Genomic DNA, 22,062 nt, shown 5'->3' with positions numbered 1-22,062 from the left:
CTGGCTGCCTGAAACTCACTATGTAGACTAGACTGGCCTTAGCAAATCTCTTTCTCTTGTCTCTTGAGTGCTATGATTATAGGAAAATGCTACCAAGCTTGACTCTTAGGAAGCCAATTCAGATGGTTTCAAGTAAGACTACAGATTTTTTTTTTCTTCTTGAGACAGGGTCTCATGTCTCCCTGGCTGGCCTTGAACATGCTATTTAGACCAGGCTGGTCTTGAACTCATAGTAATCCACCTGACTGTAACTTCCAACTACTGATATTATAGGTGTATACCACTTTATCTGACTCAAGATAAGAGATTTCCTAATTAAGAATGTAGAAGAAAACATGTAAAATTTAACTGTGTTAGTTAGTTATGCCAGTGAGAAAGAAATAACAAGCCATTGAAAGAACTAAATGACCAAACCAGAAACTTTCAGGCAAATCCAGATTAAAAAACAGTGTCTTATATATTCTCATTTAGGAAGAGGAGACTCTGAAATCAACTGCCCAGTAAGCTTGGCATTAATTCCTAGCATACTCTCAAAGAACTACAGAGTACAAATAACCAAGAATCAACACATACTAGAAAAATAAAAATGAATGGGCATTAGTTCATTTTCAATGACTTAATACTGTCTATATTGTCACTCTTCCTTGGCTCTTTTCTTTAGATTTTTCTTTTATGTATATGGATGTTTTTCCTGCATACAAGTCTGCACCACTTGCATGCTTGGTGTCCCTGGATGTCAGGAAATGTTGTTAGATCCCCTGGAACTGGAGTTACAGATGGTTGTGAACCACCATGTGGGTTCTGGGGACTAAACCTAGGTCCTCTGCAAGAGCAACAAGTGCTCTTAATGCTTGAGCCGTCATCTCTCTAGATCCCATTGCTGTTTTTTGAGATAGGGTCTCATGTCTTCCAGGTTGGCTTTGAACTTGCTGTATAGCTGAGGCTGGCTTGAACACGTGATCTTTTGCTTCTACCTCTCAAGTGGTAGGATTACAGGCATATACTATCAGAGCACATGTCTGTAATCCTAGCACTAGGAAAGCTGAGGTAGAAAGACTGCTGGGAGGCCAAAGCCAGTGTGGGACACACAGCCAAATCCTGCCTTGAATAGACCAAAAGGAAAGGAAAGAAAAAGAAGAAAGAAACCAGGTGTAAGCCTGGTGTGGTAGCACTTTATCCTCTGAACCATTTTCTTTGTAATTAAAATAAGGGGGTCAGTAGACTAGGCATGGTGGTGCACGCCTTTAATTTCACCTCTTTGTAGGCAGAAGCAGGTAGGTTTCTTTGAAATCAAGGCCAGCCCTGAGTTACTATTAGGTAACTTGAAATTTTCAGCTACTTTCAGTTGTTTTTTCTCTTTTTTAGATTGTGTGTGCACACGTACATATGTGTGCATGTGGAGGTCAGAAGACAACTTAGAGGAGTCAGTTCTCTTGCACCATGGAATCTTGGAGATAGGACTCACATTGTCAGGCTTGGTGGCAAGCACCCTTCCTTACTGATCATCTTACTGGCACTCACCTCTCTTTTGTAACAATTTAGTAAAAACAGTCATGGCCTGCAGAAAAGAAAAGAGAGTAATTGGCTACAAAGTATGAGTCAAGATTAAGATAAAGACAAAAGATGGGAGGGTTCTAGCCAAGAAGTATGTTTAGAATGAGAGGAATGTGATTCCAGAAAAAGAAATTTTCTTCCTTTTGAATGCTGACCAAGGTGCTACAGTGTTTTCAGGGAGAGGAGGATTTGAAAAATGGAGCCAGGGCAGGGCGTGGTAATGCACACCTCTAGTCCCAGCACTTGGAAGGCAGAGGCAGTAGTATCTCTGTGAGTTCGAGGCCAGCCTGATCTACATTCTACATATTGAGTTCCAGGACAGCCAGGGCTATGTAGAAAGAGACCTTGTCCACAAAACAAAATGAAAGAAAAGTGAAACTTTTTTTAAATTTTTTTATTTTATCATTTTATGTGTATGGGTTTTTTTTTTTTAAGATTTATTTGTTTATTATGTACACAAAAGAGGGTGCCAGATCTCATTACAGATGGTTGTGAGCCACTGTGTAGGTGCTGGGAATTGAACTCAGGACCTCTGGAAGAGCAGTCAGTGCTCTTAACCTCTGAGCCATGTCACCAGCCCAGAAGTGAAACTTTTTAAGGAAATTTCTATCAGGTGTGTATAAAATCCTGCTATGAATAATCCTGACTTTCTCCTATCTCATTTAAATACACAGGTTTCCGTATTTGGATCCACCTAATGAGAGACTTATTTTGGAAGCACTTAAACAGCTTTACCAGTGTGATGCTATTGACAGGTAAAAAATACAATCTAAACATATTGCCAGTCTTTTTTGTTTGTTTATAGTATGTAGCTCAGCTTAGCCTGAAACTCATCATGCAGTCCATACTAGCCTTGAATTTATAATCCTCCTGCCTCAACTTCTCAATTACTGGAATTACAGATATGAGCTTTTGTGCCTGGCTTTTCGATTTGCTATTTAAAAAAAGGTTCTTAGTTTTTCTTCAGAAGCCAAAAGGAATTTATTTCAATCTGAATGAATTTTCTTATATGCAATTAAAATATGTCCTTAGTCTTTGTTTACCACAGCTCTCCAACACTGAACTATAAAGACATTTCCTGTAGCTAAACATGGAAGTGCATGCCCGTAATCTGTGATCCCAGTACCTGGGAGCCTGAGGCATTTGAAGCCAGCCTAGATAGGGTCTGCCTGAAAAAACAAAATAAAGCAAAACCCCAAACAACCAGAAAGCTCTGTAAACAAGGAGAACAAATGAAAGTTTGTTTGTTTGTTTATTTTATTTATTTATTTATTTTTATTTATTTATTATTTATTAATTTTATCTATTTATTGCCTGCATGTATGTCTGTGTGAGGGTGCCATATCCCCTGGAACTGAATTGAACCCGGGTCCTCTGGAAGAGCAGCCAGTGCTCTTAACCTCTGAGCCATCGCTCCAGCCCCATGAAATATTTTTTTAAACCCCAAACTAAAGCATTTTTTCTTAATGTGATTTCAGTTAACAAGTAATTTTGAATACCATTTCAATACCAAGCATTATTATAGCTACATAAAAATGCTAAGACTCTTCGTTGTCATGATTGTGTGTTGAGGGAAGGTTTGATAATTGTTTTTCCTTCATTTCTTCAAGGATAGCTCTGTGCTCTGTTGAATGTTTATAGTTTTTTATATTACAATTTTCTGTCTCATTGAGTAGTTTTTTTGGATGTATTAAAACTTCTGGACCGTTTGGTGGTGGTGCATGTCTTGAATCCCAGCACCCAGGAGACAGACGCAGGCAGATCTGTAAGTTCAAGGCCAGCTTAAACTACACACTGTCCTCTGAGTTCCAGGACAGTCAGAGCCGCTACACAGAAAAACCCATCTTGAAAAACCAACAAAACTAAATAGACAAACAAACAAACAAATAAATAATTTGGGCTGGCCTGAGTTTGATCACTGGAACCCACAGGGTAGAAGAGGAGATCCATTTTCCTGCAGGTTGTCTTCTGACCCCCACGTATGTGCTGCTTCACATGCATGTGCACAAAAATCATTAAATAAAGAAAAATACAACAAGAAAAGGGAAAGAAAAGTAAGACTTCTCACAATAGAGGATTTATTTATTTTTAGGTTTTTTCAAGACAGGGTTTCTCTGTGTAGACCTGGCTGTCCTGGAACTCAGAGATCTGCCTGCCAATGCTTCCCGAGTGCTAGGATCAAAGGTGTGGACAACAGAAATGGTTGCAACAGAAAAGCCCCAAACTCACTCAGAGGCTTGGGGAAAAAAGAAAGGAAAACCTAGCCAGAGAGGGACTCAGGGGAGTGGGGAGCCCCTGCTTGCAGCTCTGGCATGTGCCCCACGGTGGGCACCAGTTGATGCTCTGATCTATTTAGGCTTAACAATAAAAACCCAGGGTCAGATGTTAGGGTGAAAGCTGAAAGATGAGAGAGGCTGAGCAGCCGCCACTTCTCACCTCTATGGATCCTCAGACCGAATGGGCTCAAGATCCTGTCTCCACCTCCCTAGTGCTGGGATTAAAGGTTTGAGCCTCCCATATGCTGGGATCAAAGGTGTGATCCACTACCTGGCCTCTGTAGTTAACTAGTGGCTAGCTCCGCCCTCTGGTCTCCAGCAAGCTTTCTTTGTCAGAACACAAACAAAATATCGTACAACAAGCACAGACTACTTTTCATTGTTCTCACCAGTGAACACAGTATCTTATTTCTTTGAAATGATTTTCTAGAGATGAGTTTAAGTAATTAAATTATATCTTATTTATTCTGAATGATGAACGTTATTTGTATTGTCCTAGAGTCCTAAAAACTTTCTCTTTGTGTTAAGGAGTGGTCATGTGACAAGATTGGGTTTATCTATGGTGGAGTTTCCTCTCCCCCCACATCTGACATGTGCAGTGATCAAGGCTGCTTCTCTTGATTGTGAAGATTTACTGCTTCCAATAGCAGCAATGTTATCTGTGGAAAATGTCTTCATCAGACCTGGTAAGCACGTTAAAGATTTTCTTTGTGTTCCATTATTTTATCTATTAACTTTTTTTGTGTGTGTGCATATGTATGCGCGCGCGCACACGCGCGCACACACACACACACACACACACACACATGTGTACTTGAGGACACACATGCCACAGTGCAGTATGGAAGTCAGAACAACTTGGAGGAGTTGGTTCTCTTACTCCACTATATGGGTTCTGGAAATCAAACTGAGATTGTCATGCTTGGCGGTAAGGCCCCTTTACCTGCTGAGCCAGCTAGTGGATTCGTATAAGGAGTTTTTATTTTTTGTAAAGAATTTAATTGCTAAGTGTGGTGAAACATGCCTGTAATGTAGCTGTCTTGAGATAGAGGCAGGAGTATCCTGATTCAAGGCCAGACTGGGCAGCTAATGTGACCATCTCAAACAAAGAAAACAAGACAGACACTATCTTCCTGTGCTCTCATAAACTATTTTCTTTAGAAGAGTTTATGTTTATAGAAAATGAGTAAGTTTAAATAGTTCTCATGCCCTCAGCCACACAGTTTTCCCAGCTACTAACATCTTTTATTTGTGAAGTATGTTTGCTGCTGTTTATGCATCAATATTGGTAGATTACTAAGTAAAAGGATCACTCATTTGATCACATATTCTATAGGTTTTTTACACATATCCAATAGCCTATGTCACCATTACAGAATCCTAAACATCCCCTATTCTCCATTTATTTATCCTACATCCTTCCCTTCAGGTTGTCCCTTGTGTCCAGGTGCACAGAGAATGTACACGCTCCTACTCATTGTCACACACATACACACAAAGTAAACCAACCCACCTGGCAGTTGATCTTTTTACTGCCTTTATTGTTTTGCCATTTCCAGAATGCCTTGTGTTTGTGATCATATAGTATGTAGCATTTTCAGATGGACTTCTATATTTAAGATTTAAGATTCTTCCATTTTTTTTGTTTTGTTTTTGTTTTGTTTTTATGATAGCTCATTTTTTTTTACTTCTAAATTGTATTCCATTCTATTATATGGAATTTGTTTACCCACTTATTAAAGGGAATGGTTACTTTTTCATGTTTTTGCTATAACAAAAAAATTGCAGCCAGGCAGTAGGGGCACTCTCTCTATGTGGACCAGGCTTGACTTGAACTCAGAGATTTGCCTGCTTCTGCCTCTTGAGTGCTGGGATTAAAGGTGTGTGCCACCACATCTACCCCAGTATATATTTTATTAAGTATTTTCTTTCTTTCTTTTTTTTTTCCCCCTCGTTTTTCTGAGACAGGGTTTCTCTGTGTAGCCCTGGCTGTCGAACTCACTCTGTAGACCAGGCTGGCCTCAAACTCACAGAGATCCTCCTGCCTCAGCCTCCCAAGTGTTGGATTAAAGGCATATGCCACTACTGCCCAGCTGTTAAGTATTTTCTTTATTATCTTTTCATTGTTTTGGCATTGCCTTTGGCATACAGAAGATTTTGATTTTAATGAAGTCTAATGTAACTGTTTTCTTTTGTGACTCTTGCTTTTGGTGCTCTATCAGTGAGGTCATTGCCATACTATGGCCATCTAGATTTTCTCCTGATGTTGTCATACAGTGGTTGGGTATGCATTTGCTTCAACAGGCAGTCCCTGATGTTGTTCTTCCCCTTCAGCACTGCCCTGGCTGTTTTTGGTCTTTTCCTCTCCACATGAACTGTGGAGTCAGTTGAAATCCACAAAACGATTGTAGTGTGATCTGGTAGATCAAGTGAGGAGAACTGCCGTCTTACAGTGTTAGGATTCTAACCGTGCACATTATGTCTGGCTGTTCACTTTGGTGTCTAGTCATTCACAGAGCCTTTTAGGGGGTTTATCATGGAGCTGTGGGTAGGAAACAGGACAAGTGGTTTTATGTTTTGTTATCCTTTAACTTAGTTGTTTGGAATAGGGAGTATATAGCGTTCCTAGCTAAAAGTTAATTTCCCTTTACGTATAAATCTAGATAATAAGGTGAACCTTTGTTCTTTTGTGGTAAATTAGTGATATATTAACTTATTTTCTTAGAATGAAAAGAACAGGTAGTTCAGCCCTTTATCCTTAGAGTATTTCTTTTTCTTTTCTTTTTTTTTTTTTAATTTAGGTTTCCATGTCCTTTTATTTTTTTCCTTTTCTTGTTTCTTGGCATGTCAGTATGAGACAGTTTAACGTGTGTTGGCTTTGTTTTTATCTAGAGAAATAACTTTTTTTTCCATAAGGAGCTTCAGAGTAGTCACCAGACCTTGTCAACAGCCAAGACTATAACAATAGATGGTGCACCCTACTGGCCTTTCCTTTTGTGAGTTAGGAGTGTTGGGTCAGACTGATTTATCATTGCCATGATTATAATGGTGGGTTCCTTTTTCTGTGTTATTGAATCAGTTTGCTGCTTACCCCAATTAGGCTTCAATTTTAACTGTCAAAATTTTGATTCTTGGGCCTGCAAGACGGCTCATTGAGTAAAGGCATTTGCTGCCAAATCTAATGTCCTGGGTCTTTGGTTTTTTTTGTTTGTTTGTTTCTAATTCATTTTTATGTGTATGGGTGTTTTGTCTGCATGTATATCTTTGCACCATGTGCTTGCTTGGTGCCTACTAAGGCCAGAAGAGGGGTTTGGATCCTCTGGGACTGGAATTACAGACACTTGTGAGCTACCATGTGGCTTCTGAGACTAGCTAATTATCTTAACTGTTGAGCCATCCCACCAGTCTTGATGTCATGAGTTCCTCAGAATTCAGAACATGATGGAAGGAGAAAAATAACTTTCTTAAGTTGTTCTCTGACTACCACATACATTCCTTGGCAAATGAGCATGTATAAACACAAAATTTTTTTCACAAAATTTTAATTTTCATAATATACCCAGTTGCAACCCCTTTTCCAGTAAAATAGTATGTGCAATAATATTGATTGGCTTTCATTAGGGAGTATCAAGGCTAAAGATACTCCAAAAATTACTGGAGAGTATGAAGTGGAAGTCAGGAGTTGAGTGTTCTGACTGTCCTATTACCTAAGTATCTGACTATGAGCCTAGCTTTCTCAGACTCCCATGTTTTTATTTATAAAACCAGAGAGCCAGGTATAGTGGGCATGCCTGTCAACCCAGCACTTTATAAGGTAACACAGGAAGACCTATGAGAGTTTGAGGCCATCCTGGGTTATATAGTGAATTTATGACCGTGTGTGTGTGTGTGTGTGTGTGTGTGTGTGTGTGTGTGTGTGTGTGTGTTTTGTGTGTGATGAAACCTTTTTGTCTCAGAAAACCAAAAGGGGGAAACAAAACAACAACAAAATAAAAAAAAAAAGCAAACTGGAGAATTGGGTTCAACACTACTCTAACTTCAACAGTTAAGGCTAGAAAAAGAATCAGGTTGAGTGACAAGATCAAGTGATCTTGAAGGCCTTCATTGACTTTTTTGTTTGTTTGTTTTTGTTTTTGTTTTTTTTTTTTTTCCTTCCTTTTTCTGGAGCTGAGGACCGAACCCAGGGCCTTGCGCTTGCTAGGCAAGTGCTCTACCACTAAGCTAAATCCCCAACCCCCTTCATTGACATTTTAAAGGCAAAATTTGAATATAGTGAAATGCATACATATTAGTATAATTCAGTGAATTTTGTGAAATGGATATACCTATATAACATGCACTCCTATTAGATAGAGAATGTTTTGGGCTGGTGACATAACTGAGTTATGTCATGAGCACTTGCCACCAAGACTGACAACATGAGTTCATTTCTTGGATCCATAGGGTAGAAGGAGAGAACTCATACACATTGTCCTCTGACTTCCATTTGCAGTGTGTGTGTGTGTGTGTGTGTGTATGTGAGAGAGAGAGAGAGACCCACTCTCCAACATGTAAAAACATTTTTTTGTTTGTTTTAGTTTTTCAAGACAGAATTTCTCTGTGTAGTCTTGGCTGTCCAAGAACTCACTCTGTAGACGAGGCTGTCCTTGAACTCACAGAGATCTGCCTGCCCCTGTCTCCTGAGTACTGGGATTAAAGGTGTGCACCACTACTACTACCACCACCACCACAGCCTGACTCCAAGTTGGTTTCTTTCCTGGGATTTATTAATTTTTTATTTTTATTATTTTATTTATTTATTTTGTTTGTTTGTTTTTTTGAGGCAGGGTTTCTCTGTGGAGCTTTGGAGCCTGTCCTGGAACTCGCTTTGTAGACCAGGCTGCCCTCGAACTCACAGAGATCTGCCTGCCTCTGCCTCCCGAGTACTAGGACTGAAGGTGTGCGCCACCACCGTCCAGCTTATTTTTGTTTTTTGAGACAGGGTTTCTCTGTAGTGGCTACCCACTACATTTCTCCGTGTAAACTCAGCTGACCTGGAACTCTGTAGACCAGGCTGGCCTCGAACTCAAAGAGATCTTCCTGCCTCTGCCTTCTGAGTGCTGGGAATAAAGGCACATACCACCACTGCCCAGCAGGAATTTTTTTTAATGTTAGTTTTGGTTTTTTGAAATTACAAACAGAAATATAAAGTATACAGTTTTGAGTGTGTATTTGGCTTTTGATGAACACACTCCATGTGAAATTCATCTGTATTATTTTATGTATCCGTATTTTGATTTGTTGAGTAGTTTCCACTGTATGAACAAACAATTAATTATGTATTATCTTGTCCATGAACATGTGTATTATTCTTGTTTAGTGCTGTTTATGAGTGAAATATTTCAAATACAATCTCCTGAGTAAATTCTCTTTTGTTTGTTTGTTTTTCGAGACGGGGTTTCTCGGTGTAACAGTCTGGGTATCCTGGAACTCACTTTGTAGACTAGGCTGAGTGCTGAGATAAAAGACTTGTGCCACCATGCCCAGCCTGAGTAAATTCTGTGAACCTTTTGTACATTTTTTATTTAGCTTAACTTAAAAAACAAACAAACAAAAAAACCCTGGGAAAGAAATTGTTGTGCTAGTGAACAAGTTTATGATTAAGCAACAAGCTGGATGTAGTACCTTTGTTTTCATGCTCCAGTTTTGTCATGGCTAATAATGAGGTTTTTGTTTTTGAAACGGGGTCTCACTGAGTAGCCCCCACTGGAATGCTCCAACTCGCAGAGGTTTGTCTGCCTCTCAAGTACTGGGATTAAAGGCATGAACTACCCTGCCTGATAAATAGTGGATATTTTTCATGTGTATTTAGTAAATTACTCAAGAGAGTAGACAGGGTCTTACTGTGTAGCCATAGCTGGCCTGAAACTTGCTATGTAGACCAGGCTGTTCTTGCTCTCACAGAGATTCACCTGCCTTTTCCTCCTGGAGAGCTGGAATTATAGGTATGTGCCACCACACCTGGCCTTTGTTTTTGCCTTTCCTTTGACTCTGTGTTTGTCTGTGTGTTTGTTTATATGCAGGTGTGTTTGGGTATGGAGGCCAGAGGACAAGTTCAGGTGCCATTCTTCAAGCGTCATCCTTTTTTTTTTTTTTTTTTGAGATAAGATTTCTCCCTGGGTAGGGTGTGGTGGTGCGTTCCTTTAATTCCAACATTGGGTGGGGCAGAGGCAGGCAGATCTCTGTGAGTTCCAGGCCAGCCTGGTCTACTTAGTGTGTGTTCTAGGATAGCCAGGGCTATGTAGAGAGACCTTGTCTCAAAAAAAAAAAAAAAAAGATTTCTCACAGCAAGTAAGCTAGGCTGACTGACTGGTTAATCTCCAAGGTCCACTTGTCTCTGCCTCCCCAGTGCTACCATTTCTTTCTTTCTTTTTTTTTTTTTTTTTAAGACAGGGTTTCTCTGTGTAGCTTTGCACCTTTCCTGGAACTCACTTGGTAGCCCAGGCTGGCCTCGAACTCACAGAGATCCGCCTGGCTCTGCCTCCCGAGTGCTAGGATTAAAGGCGTGCGCCACCACCGCCCGGCTCAGTGCTACCATTTCAAGTAGATGCTACCACATTCGGATTTTTAAATCTTTAAATTTTATTTTCATTGTATGGGTCCTGAGGATCAAACTTATGTCCTCATGCTTGGCAAGCACTTTACCGATGATCTTCCCAGCACTGTTTGTTTTTTGAGACAGGGTCTATGTAGCCTTAGTTGGTTTAAAAGTTCCTATATAGACAAGACTGACTTTGAACTTGCAAAATGAAGCTGCTATTTCTGTAAGATAATGAGCCAGTGTGTAAATGATTATAGCAGGCCAGTTGAAGGTTTATAGGGTTGCTCACAATGAACAGAAAAATTAGGCCATGCCTGTAAGCTTCTCTATGGCTTCATAATCCAGAGGACCCAGGCAGAATAAGGATTAATCTGATAAAGTGCTGAATGGAGAATTTGGCCATGGAGCATGTCAGTCTTGAAATAGATTCAGGAGAAATAGGATCAAAGTAAGTAAAAGATAAATCTCAAAAACTTAATGTTGCGCAAAAGCAACTAAATGCATCAAGTACATACTGTGTGATCGCATTCATATAAAGGTTAGAAACAAGGCTGATGAAATGGGCCAGTGGGTAATGCCTGCTACTAAGATGGACTACTTGAGTTTCATTACTGGGACCCATATGATGGAAGGAGAAAACTGATTCCTGCAAGTTGTCTTCTAACCTCCATACTGGATGCTGTGGCATCCTCATGTACACAAAATAAATGTAAAAACGTGTTTTCAAAGGTTAGAAACATGCAAGACACATCTGTGGAGTTAGAAGTCAGGCTATGGTTACCCTTCTGAGGAAAGTGGAGAGTATTATGTGATTAGGCTTCTCTGGTGCTTGTAATTATTGATCTGTTTGAGTACATTGTTACACTGTGTTTATGACTACCTCTTAGGGTACACATTTGCAGCTTAAGTGGTTTTCTGTATATCTGTTATACATTATTATAAATTAGGGAATACTTGTAATAGGGAAGCTTAATGTATATGGAGGTCCTGTTTAATTACCCTCTTAATTTGAATTGGTTATATGGTTTCTAGTTAAATTGTGTAAGTTCTTTATACGTTTAGGCAGTGCTTGGTCACTTTTTGTATCTGTATGATGTACATGTTTGCCATGGCATTGAAAGTAGAGGTCAAAAGACAAAACTGTATAGTCAGTTCTCTCCTATCTTTACATGGATTCTGGGGATTGAACTCAGGTTATCAGGTTTGTGAGGCCAGCACTTCTACCTATTGAGCGATCTTGCTGATCCCTGTTTGGATCCCTGGGAAAGGAGAAAAGTGGAGAATACCTGGTAGAGCACAAACTTACTACAGATGTTCCTTGATTTATGATGGGGTACATCTTGATTAAATTCATCCAAAATTGAAAACATCCTAAGTCAAACATGCATTAAAAACAGTAACCTACTATACAAAGCTGCATGGTGTACTATGGAGTATCTCTTATTTATCTTATTTATCTTTATAATTGCATGGCTGACCGGGAGCAGAAGCTCAGTGTGGTACTAGCATTGGGAGTGATTGTGCTAAATGTTGGGGAAAGATTAACATAGAAAATTGAAGGTACAGCTTCTACTGAATGTAAAGTATATTGCTTTTACACCATTATAAAGTTAGATTATTCTGAGTTGGGGACCATCTATAATAGTGGTTAGCCTTGCAGACTATTTATGTGACAAACTGTGGACATGGAACTTTTACCTTATATCCCTTTTAACTATGGGCTACTCTTATACAATGAATTTTTTTTTAGAAGAGTAAATTCCAGATACTATTTTAAAGACAGTTGAATTGAGGGAAGTAACGTTGACTATTGTAAATCTCCAGCATGTGTTTAAAAGAAGAAAATAGCTGTGTGTGGTGGTACTGTCTGTACCACCCAGTGCTTGGAAGGCAAGGGCGAGAGGATTTCATAGGCCATGGTGAATTGAAAATTCCAAACTCCAAGTCATCCTGAGCTGTGGAGGGAAATATTCTATCTGCAAACAGTGTGGGGAGGGGACGGGACATGGGATGATCACAAGACTTATGGAAGAAACTGGCTGGACTCACTAAGATGAGCTAATTTAATTCACCCGAGAGTGAGGCAGATTTTGTTGAACGTGGTGGAAAGGAAAGCAGAATGAATGTGGGCACTTGATTTAATGTGGAACTAAACTGTCTCTTGATTTGCCTTTTAGTTGATCCAGAGTACCAGAAGGAAGCAGAACAGAGACATCGAGAATTGGCAGCAAAAGCTGGAGGATTTAATGACTTTGCAACTTTAGCTGTCATTTTTGAACAGTGCAAATCAAGGTATGTGAGCTGGTCTTTTCATACTGGAAAATGTCACTCTGATCTGCAGCTCCATTACATACTTACTGTGTATGCTTAGACCTTAAGGATCAATGGGATAACTGACCTCAAAATTTTTTTTTTTTTGGTTTTTTGAGACAGGGTTTCTCTGTGTAGCTTTGCGCCTCTCCTGGAACTCACTTGGTAGCCCAGGCTGGTCTCGAATTCACAGAGATCCTCCTGGCTCTGCCTCCCGAGTGTGTAGCTAGAGTTTTCCTGCCTGGCCTACCTCAGGACAAATCTCTCTCACCTGCCAGACTCACAGCCGCTCAGACCCGACCAAGTAAACACAGAGACTTATATTGGTTACAAACTGTGTGGCCGTGGCAGGCTTCTTGCTAACTGTTCTTACAGCTTAAATTAATCCATTTCCATAAACCTATACCTTGCCACATGGCTCGTGGCTTACCGGGATCTTCACATGCAGCTTGTCACGGTGGCGGCTGGCAGTGTCTCCCTCACCCAGCTTCCTGTTCTCTCAATTCTCCTCTCTGTTAGTCCCACCTATACTTCCTGCCTGGCCACTGGCCAATCAGTGATTTATTTATTGACCAATCAGCAACACATTTGACATACAGACCATCCCACAGCACGAGTGCTGGGATTAAAGGCGTGCGCCACCACCGCCCGGCTCCTCAAAATATTTTTAACTTCAGTTAGATTGTCAGGATGCTGTCTCATGTCATTTAGTAACCGTTTATTATAAATAGTGGTTTACCTCTTTCTTTAAATCCTTCCTCAAAATGATTTTTACAGAATTTTGTTTTTATGTAGATACTTAGATTAAATGATGGTTAGATATTTGTTAATTCATATATGTAAAAAGAAACCCATTTACAAATTATTTTTTAAAATTTAGTCAGGAGTCCTGACAATCTTTCTTTCTTTAAGAAGATTTATTTTAGGTATATGAGTGTTTAGCCTGCTTGTATGTATGTGTACCACAGGCATGCCTGGTGCCCATGGAAACTAAAGAAGGTGTAGTATCCCCTGGAACTGGAGTTACTGATGGTTGTGAGCCACCATGTGGATGCTGGGAACCAAACCCAGATGAAGTGAGGAGCAACAAGTGCTCTTAACTGATGAGCCATCTCTCCAGCCCCTGATAATTTTTGTCAGATTTTCTAAAATGCTCTTTTTAGTGCTTGTCCAGATCTCTTCTTTTGCGTATAGGTCTCCTTTGGGGGTGGTTGCTGTTGTTTGTTTGCTCGCTTGCTTTTTTGAGATGGTCTCCTATAGCCTAGGCTGGCCAAAAACTTACTGTACAGTAGATGACCTTGAACTCCTGAACCGTCTGCCTTTACCTCCTGAGTGCTGAGGTTACAGCTACCCTAACCCCGACACCACCCATGACTGGTTTCCATTTTGTAAAGGAAATGAGGACTTCTTTCTGTCTTTCATTTATAGAAGGTATTTTCAAGACACCAGTATTTTTGTGTTGCAGTGGAGCTCCGGCGTCATGGTGCCAAAAGCACTGGATTCACTGGCGGTGCTTATTCTCTGCATTTCGTGTGGAAGCTCAGCTTCGGGAACTGATCAGGAAACTCAAACAGGTGAGCACTGTAGTCTGGATTTTTTGTTTTCTTGACTGGCATTTAAGCCTGTCTGTATCCTACTGAATTTTCATGAAGTACAGTTACATTTGTGCCACCTTTTCTAGTTAGCCACCTTCTGCATGCTGCTTTGTGCAACCGTCTCTGACCCCGTGAATCCCAGTAGTGGTAAGGAAGGCTATCTGAAGAAATGAAAGTGTTTAATTGAAATAGTTTGTACTGAAGAATAATTGACACATACTAAGCTTCACATGTTAGGCTGGTGAGATAACTCAGCAGGTAGGGGTATAAGCCACCAAATCTAAGGACTCAAGTGTGACCTCAGGAATTCTCGTGTTGGAAGGAAAGAAGCAATTCCCAAAAGTTGTCCTCTGACCTCCACATGTATTTGTGCTTTGGCATGAGCATGTCCACCTGTCCACTCACCAAGCAAATGTAAAAAAAGTTAAAACACTTAACAAAAAGTATCCAGTTTGCTGAGTTTTGACATCTACACATACCTGTTAAATCATTACTACAGTCAGGACAGTACGCCTGGGCTGGGCTTGGTGGTGCATACCTTTAATTCCAGCACCCTCAAGGCAGAAGCAGTGGATGGATCTCTGTTAGTTGAGGATAGCCTAGTCTATGCTTCCAGGCTAGCCAGGGCTTAATAGAACCTGTCTAAGAAGAAAGGGTAATAGTGCTGGATGGACTGTACAGTGGTCCAGATCACATACTCCTCTTGCAGAAGAGTTCCTAATACCCACATCAGGGATTCATAACTGCCTGTAATTCCAGCTCCCAGGAATCTGATGCCTCTGACCTCCTTCCTGTACTCACTTGCACGTACTCACATGGACATACACATTTACATAATTTTAAATAAATATTTCTTTTTTTTTTTTTTTTTTTTTTTTTTTTTAAAGATTTATTTATTTATGTATACAGTGTTCTATCTGCATGCATGCCTGCACGCCAGAAGAGGGCACCAGATCACATTATAGATGGTTGTGAGCCACCATATGGTTGCTGGGAATTGAACTCAGGACCTCTGGAAGAACAGGCAGTGCTCTTAACCTCTGAGCCATCTCTCCAGCCCCCTAAATAAATATTTCTAAAATAATATATACTCTTCCCAAAGTTAATTTATGTGCTGTGTGTGTGTGTGTGTATGTGTGTGTGTGTCTGTCTGTCTCACTGACTGTGTAGCACTGGCTGGCTTGGAACTCCATATATATCTTAGAGCTACCCCAAAGTCAGAGATCTGCTGCCTCTGCCTCCCAAGTGCTGGGATTAAAGATAATCCCCTTCTAACTACTCTGTCCAAAACCAGGACTTGAAAGGTTTTTTGTTTTGTTTAACAGCACCATTCTTAGCCCTGTGAGATACCAAGCAGTCTTATCTTTCTGGGAGGTTATTTTCTTGGCCAGGTACTTAATTACTTTCTGCAGATGTTCGGTGTTGTTTTTGAACATCTCTCCTGAACTTACTCTTTCCTAAAATTCCAGCCACTTTGGTCTTTTCAGACTCCTGTGTTTCATTATGAGTTTTCTGACTTCCATTTGCATTGTTTTCGTATGCCATAGTCAGAACTTTTTCTCAAGACTGGGATGAAGCTCTTATTGGTATGTCTCTTGGGTCATTGTCCTTTGTTGTTACCTGATACATAGCATTCTGTCAATTATTTTGTATTTTCTCTGGGTGCAAGGCTGAATCTAATCCTTCTTACAACATATTACCCAGAAGTCTTTAGGAATGTGGACTTTGAAAAAAGATTAGATCGAATTGTCCTGTGAATTTTGTCATTGAATACATATTCTTTCTACAGCAAAGTGATTTCCCAAGAGAGACTTTTGAAGGCCCTAAACATGAAGTACTACGAAGATGTCTTTGTGCAGGCTACTTCAAAAATGTTGCTCGAAGGTGAGCATTATGCTTCAGAGAGTTCATAAACGCTACTGTATCCAACTGCAGTGCTAAAATATTTAAAGAGTGAAGGTTTGGTGCAGATCTGTGGTGATGATAACAATTCTAAGAAATCTTTTCATAATTGCCATCTGTACACAGGGAACTACTGTGATTCAAATTGGGGTACTGGAGTCCAGGCAGGATAAGAAGAGGGTACATGTCAGGCAGATATATCAGCACCTAAAGCAAATGACAAGGGTTTTTGGTAGTTTCTTGGCCTCAAGTAGAGTGCAAGAGCCAAACAAGACAGAATGGTATCCCTGGGGAAGCTTAGATAGGGAGAGCAGGGCTTAATTAAGATGGGAAGAGGTAGGCTAGGAGGTAGTTGTGCATGTCTTTAATCCCAGCACTTGGGAGGCAGAGGCAAGCGGGTCTACAGCGTGAGTTCTAGGACAGCCAGAGCTACACAAAGAAACACTGTCTCAAAAAGAAAAAAAATGGGGAGAAGTAAGGGTATCTTTGTAAGGAAAGTAGCAACATTGGTGATGGGAAATTCATTCAGTAACTGAAAATGGATCACATAAGTAAATACCGCAAGGATAATGTTGAAAGGAGTTAGAAATGTTCAAAGTTGGCAGGCACAGTGGCTTATGCCTTTTCTCCTGGCACTATCATCTGAGAGAGCCTGGGGACAATGATACCACTATGAAAGTCAAAAGAGAATGAGCAAGTGTTCCAGTGTGAAGGATATGAAAAATAAAGGTGGTTCTGATTCTAAACTGAGTCTTTTTGCTTTAAAAGATACTATTAGGACATTGGTTATATTTCAGCGGGGTCTTAGGGTTTGATGTTAGCAGTGCATCAGTGTTAATTTTCTGTTTGGTGGGTGTATCCTAACTAGGAAGGAGAATGGCAAGCATTTGGTAATAATGGGTGAGGTATTAGGTTGGCAACTTACTGTCAGTGCTTCCAGTAAAATTTTTTTGTCCTTTACTTTGTAATTTTCTGTAAATTTAGTTTATTTTAGAATGAGATTCAGGTTCAGAGAGAGAGAGATTCTTGTCTTAAAAAATAAAGTGGACAGCTATAAAGGAAGATACCCGACACTGACCTCTGGCCTCCCTATTTACATGCATGGGTACATGCACATACATATAAAATTACTGGAGAAATGTGAGATGGGCTAACATGCTGAAGTTACTTTAGCATCAAAGTATAATTGTAGGGCTGGTAAAATGGCTCAGTGGGTAAAGGTGCTTGCCCTGCAAACCTGATGACCTCAATTTGAACCCTAGAACTGAAATAAAGATAGAAGGAGAACTGACTCCAAAGTTGTCCTCTGGTCCCCACATATGGCAAAGCATGCATGCACCCCTGCCCACACACATTAATATACATTTTTAAAGGTATGAATTCAACCCACCAGTTAAATCTCTTCTGTCATAACAGCTTCCTTTCTTTAGAATTGTGCTGAAAAAAGATGTTTACTGTATAGATATTCATTAGGAGAATATATAATTTGAGGACGGGCAAGTGTTTAAATGGCTCCTTTAAACCAGCTCTTGTGACATTACTGTTTGTTACTCAAAGTGATTCCTCTTCCCCAGGTAAATTTATGCTTATTTGAGTAGTAAAACATAGTATATCAGCTACCTTATTGCTTTGCTATTTTGGTCTTTATCCTTTGTTTTTTTTCTGTGTATAGATCTGTCGGTAGAACGTTTTGCACAATGGATGGACGTGGAAGTCCAGTTCATATTCATCCTTCTTCAGCAGTAAGTACTTTTTTATTTTTTGAGATAGGGTCTCTGTGTAGCTCAGGCTGGACTCAAGCTCCTTTTGCCTCTACCTCTTAAGTGGTAAGATTACAGGCTTACACCACCTTGCCTTGCAACAAATGCCTTTGTGGGTTTGTTTTTTATTTTGTTTTCTCTTGTAGTGTCTGGGATGTTACACATACAAGGCAGGGACTTTACATCCCCAGCCCTTAAAGTACCTTTTTTTTTTTAAAAAAAAAAATACATTTTGGGGGAGTGTGGAGAGGTATACACATGTGAGTGCCAGAGAAGAATGTGCAGGAGTCAGTTTTCTCCTTCTACCATGTGGGTCCTGGGGATTGAACTCTGGTCAAGTGAGCCATCTTGCCAGCCCTAATGCATCTTATGTTTAATAAAAGATAGGCATTTACAAGAGTGTAGTACTAACATACCAGTATCTTCTAGTTTTCCTTTCCAAATTTTTACATATCTATATTATGTAGAGCTTAAGGGTATTAGTTGGCATATGACTTCTATTTTATGGAACAAAATAGGCATTCAGAGGGTTTCAGGTTATTTTCTTCTTGTTATTTTGGAGACAGGGTCTCTGTAGTCCTGGCTTTCCTTATTTTCTTGCTCTAATGTAGAATAGGGCTGATCACTAATAGTTATCCTTAAATGAAATTTTTATATTAATTTAAGCCTTATATTTATTTATAGCTTCATGAACAGGAAACCAAACTTGAATGGATTATTTTTCATGAAGTATTAGTTACCACCAAAGTCTATGCAAGAATTGTATGTCCAATCCGTTATGAATGGGTGAGAGACTTACTACCTAAGTTGCATGAACTTAATGCACATGATTTGAGCAGTGTTGCTAGACGTGAAATGAGAGAAGATGCCAGAAGAAAATGGACAAATAAGGAAAATGTGAAACAGCTAAAGGGTGAGTGAATCATTTGTTCTACTATTTTTCCAAGAAGGGGTTTACTTTGTAGACCAGAGTGGCCTCAAAGTTGTGGTAATCCTTTTGCCTCAGCATCCTGAATGCTGGGATTCTAGGTGTTCTCTTAACTATGAAACCACCTTTCCCAGTGTTTTTTGCTTTATTTGCTTTTGTTTTGTTTGACAGTGTTTTTCTGTGTAGTCCTGGCTGTTGAGGAACTTACTCTGTAGATCAGGCTGGCCTTGAACTCAGTTCTGCTTGCCTTTACCTCCCGAGTACTGGGATTAAAGGTGTGCACCACCACTGCCTGGCCACTTTTTAAAATTTTGTTTTTGTTTTTGTTTTTTTATTTTATCAAATTTTGTAACTTATTACCTCAGAACTTCTACTTTTCCAACAGGTTTTCTGAACAGTTAGGACTACAGATGGAAGATATAAACAGTTGTGGTGATGAACTAGAGTATAAAACACAATTAGCTCACATACATTAAAAGCTTTTTGAACAGCTTTTTGAGGCAGAATGATGAATCATATATTCAACATCCCTGGGAAATAGATGGTAGAAATGTTGCTCAGGAAGTCACAGAAGGGTTTCTTGTCAAGATAGCGCTTCACCATATAACTCTGGCTGACTGGACAATTGCCATGTAGACCTAGCTGGCCTTGAATTCAGAGATCTACCGACTGATGACTTCCAAGTGCTGGTGTCACCAAGTGCATGCACCACTATGCCTGGCTCATTGAAAGGTTTTTAAATATGGTGATCACTAGATGTTTTATTGCAGTATTATAATACTGTCCTATATGCTTGAATTAGGGCTAGTTTTTCTGACTAGTTGGCCTTCATGTATCTTTTTGTTATTGTTATCCATTGCATTTACTTATTTGTGTGTTTTGTATATAAGTTTAGGCAGAGGACAACTTGTTGGAGTTAGCTTTCTCCTATCACATGGGTCCTAGTAATCAAATTCAGGTTGGCAGGGTTGGCAGGAAGTGCCTTTCCCTGCTGGCTCATGTACTTTGTGTTATTGTAGTGGTAGTCCTAGAGCCTCGTTGGTGTGAAGTATACATTGTACCACTGAGCTCAGTATCCCCATCTGTGTGCTCCTTCAGCCAGACTTTTGATTAGACAACATTTGATTCCCTTGTTAATCTTTTCTTTAAAAAAAATTTGTGTATGTATGATATGTGTGTTCATGTGTGAACATGTACATGTGAGGTCATAGGACAACCCCAGTTATTGGTGCTTACTTGAGACAGGGCCTCTGTTTGCTACTGTGTACTCTAGGCTAGCTGGCTGTGGTGCTCCTAGGCATTTTCCTGTCTCCACCTCCGCTTTTGCTATACAAGTGCATTTTCCTAGTGCTTTTTTCTTAATGTTGAAAATCAGGTTTATCTTTGCACTGTTTTCAGATGGAATATCAAAAGAAGTTCTAAAGAAAATGCAAAGAAGAAATGATGACAAATCTATCTCAGATGCACGGGCTCGTTTCCTTGAGAGAAAGCAGCAGAGAATCCAGGACCACAGTGACACACTGAAGGAAACAGGCTAAGCAGTGGACCATTCAGGAAGTAGGAAAGCAGCCAGGAAATGTGCTTCTGTTTTGCCAGTTATTTCAGACAGTACTGTCAAGAGGAAGTGGTCAGCAGCTGTTCCTAGCCTGTGAGCTAAAAGCAAATCAGAATTTATAAATCACATCTTATCAATACCAACAAATGACATTTTGAAAGAAAAGATTGGGTTGCATAGCCCTAAGCAGTGGTACATGAAATCAATGAAAGATGATACAATATTTTCCTCACTTCTGTTTTGCTGGCCTTAACTGGTACCAAATGCTGTCACTGAGATCTTTTCAAAGAACACTGAATTGTATTTAATCAGCGTGTATTCCATTTGCATTGAACTATTAAAAATTATTTTCCTTAAATCTCTTCAAGGCCTTCTTATTGCTATTAGAATAGTGTTGTATCAGGTATGTGACCATTTCCTTCAGAAGGCTAAACTTATGTAAGAGGTTTTTACTCAGCAATACTTAGATGTCTAACCATTTGCTCCAGAGCTTTATAGATATTTAAAGACTCAATTAGTAAATAAAATTGCCTATGGCAGGATTCTTTCTTAAATTAATTCTAATCCTTAAATTGATTTTTCTGGGATTATACAAATTCCTTTTTATATAAAATTATATTGTTTAAAACAGTAGCTATAGCCATTAACCAAAGGACAGATGTATATATACACACACACACACACACACACTTACACACACATACATACATACATACACACACATATACACACACACACATACACAAAGTTCTTTCTAACTGTTCCTACATACTTGTGTCAGCCCATGTATGTAGGTGTGACCGTGCTTTCAAGCAGCCCTTCCACCAGGCCTACTCTCTTGACTGCAGCTGTTTGGGTAGGACCATTAAAACACCTATTATGTTAATCCTGAGATGGGATTTTCAAAGCAGCTAACACTTCACTAGTGTTTCAAATCGGAACCTTAAGGCTAATATTACACTCAGGCCACACTCAGCACTTGCCTACTCTTGTTTACTGCCTTGTATTGTAGTTACGTGTGTATATGTCTGTCTTCCTCATTAGATTATACGCTCCTTGTGGGCAGGGTCTATGTCTTTTTCATCTTTGTATCTTTCATGGCACCTAGCATAGTGCTTTGCACATAGTAGTCACCCAGTGTTTGTTAAATAAAGCTATTAGCATCACTAAAACTCAGTAGACAGTATGTGCATTTATTTACTTATTTGTTTATTTTATTTCTGTTTAGCCCTGGTTGGCCTGGCATTGCTATATAGACCAGGCTGGTCTTGAACTCAATGAGTTATCCTCCTGCCTCTGCTTCTCAAGATACACACACACACACACATTTGTGCCACTAAACCTGGCAGAGTTTTGTATCTTTTTTTTTTTTTTTATTTTGGTTTTTCGAGACAGGGTTTCTCTGTGTTGTTTTGGTGCCTGTCCTGGCTCTCACTCTGTAGCCCAGGCTGGCCTCGAACTCACAGAGATCCACCTCGCTCTGCCTCTCGAGTGCTGGATTAAAGGTGTGCGCCACCACCGCTGAGTTTTGTATCTTTTGTGTAAAAATTAAGTTGAATTTATTTTATTAGGTAATTCTCTCCTCTGGTATCTAAGAGGTTT

At 39.8% G+C, this 22,062-nt stretch overlaps 1 protein-coding gene across 2 annotated transcripts in view; it reads left to right on the top strand.

Annotated features, from left to right (window-relative positions):
- The window catches only part of Dhx40 (DEAH-box helicase 40), a 41,412-nt gene extending 20,594 nt beyond the window's left edge, over window positions 1-20,818 (top strand). For both annotated transcript variants that reach the window (XM_059271433.1, XM_059271432.1), the window contains exons 11-18: window positions 2,229-2,309; window positions 4,359-4,516; window positions 12,588-12,702; window positions 14,186-14,294; window positions 16,105-16,199; window positions 17,890-17,959; window positions 18,662-18,890; window positions 20,304-20,818. In XM_059271433.1, the coding sequence (XP_059127416.1) occupies window positions 2,229-2,309; window positions 4,359-4,516; window positions 12,588-12,702; window positions 14,186-14,294; window positions 16,105-16,199; window positions 17,890-17,959; window positions 18,662-18,890; window positions 20,304-20,443 (997 nt within the window). In that variant the 3' untranslated portion in view covers window positions 20,444-20,818. The remainder of the gene's footprint in view (window positions 1-2,228; window positions 2,310-4,358; window positions 4,517-12,587; window positions 12,703-14,185; window positions 14,295-16,104; window positions 16,200-17,889; window positions 17,960-18,661; window positions 18,891-20,303) is intronic.
- Window positions 20,819-22,062: the final 1,244 nt, after the last annotated feature.

This window comes from Peromyscus eremicus, chromosome 8a (assembly GCF_949786415.1).
Source record: "Peromyscus eremicus chromosome 8a, PerEre_H2_v1, whole genome shotgun sequence".
In the NCBI taxonomy this organism is placed as follows: Eukaryota; Metazoa; Chordata; class Mammalia; order Rodentia; family Cricetidae; genus Peromyscus; species Peromyscus eremicus.
The sequence above is the reverse complement of the archived record's forward strand: the minus strand, read 5'-3'. Positions and strand labels throughout refer to the sequence as shown.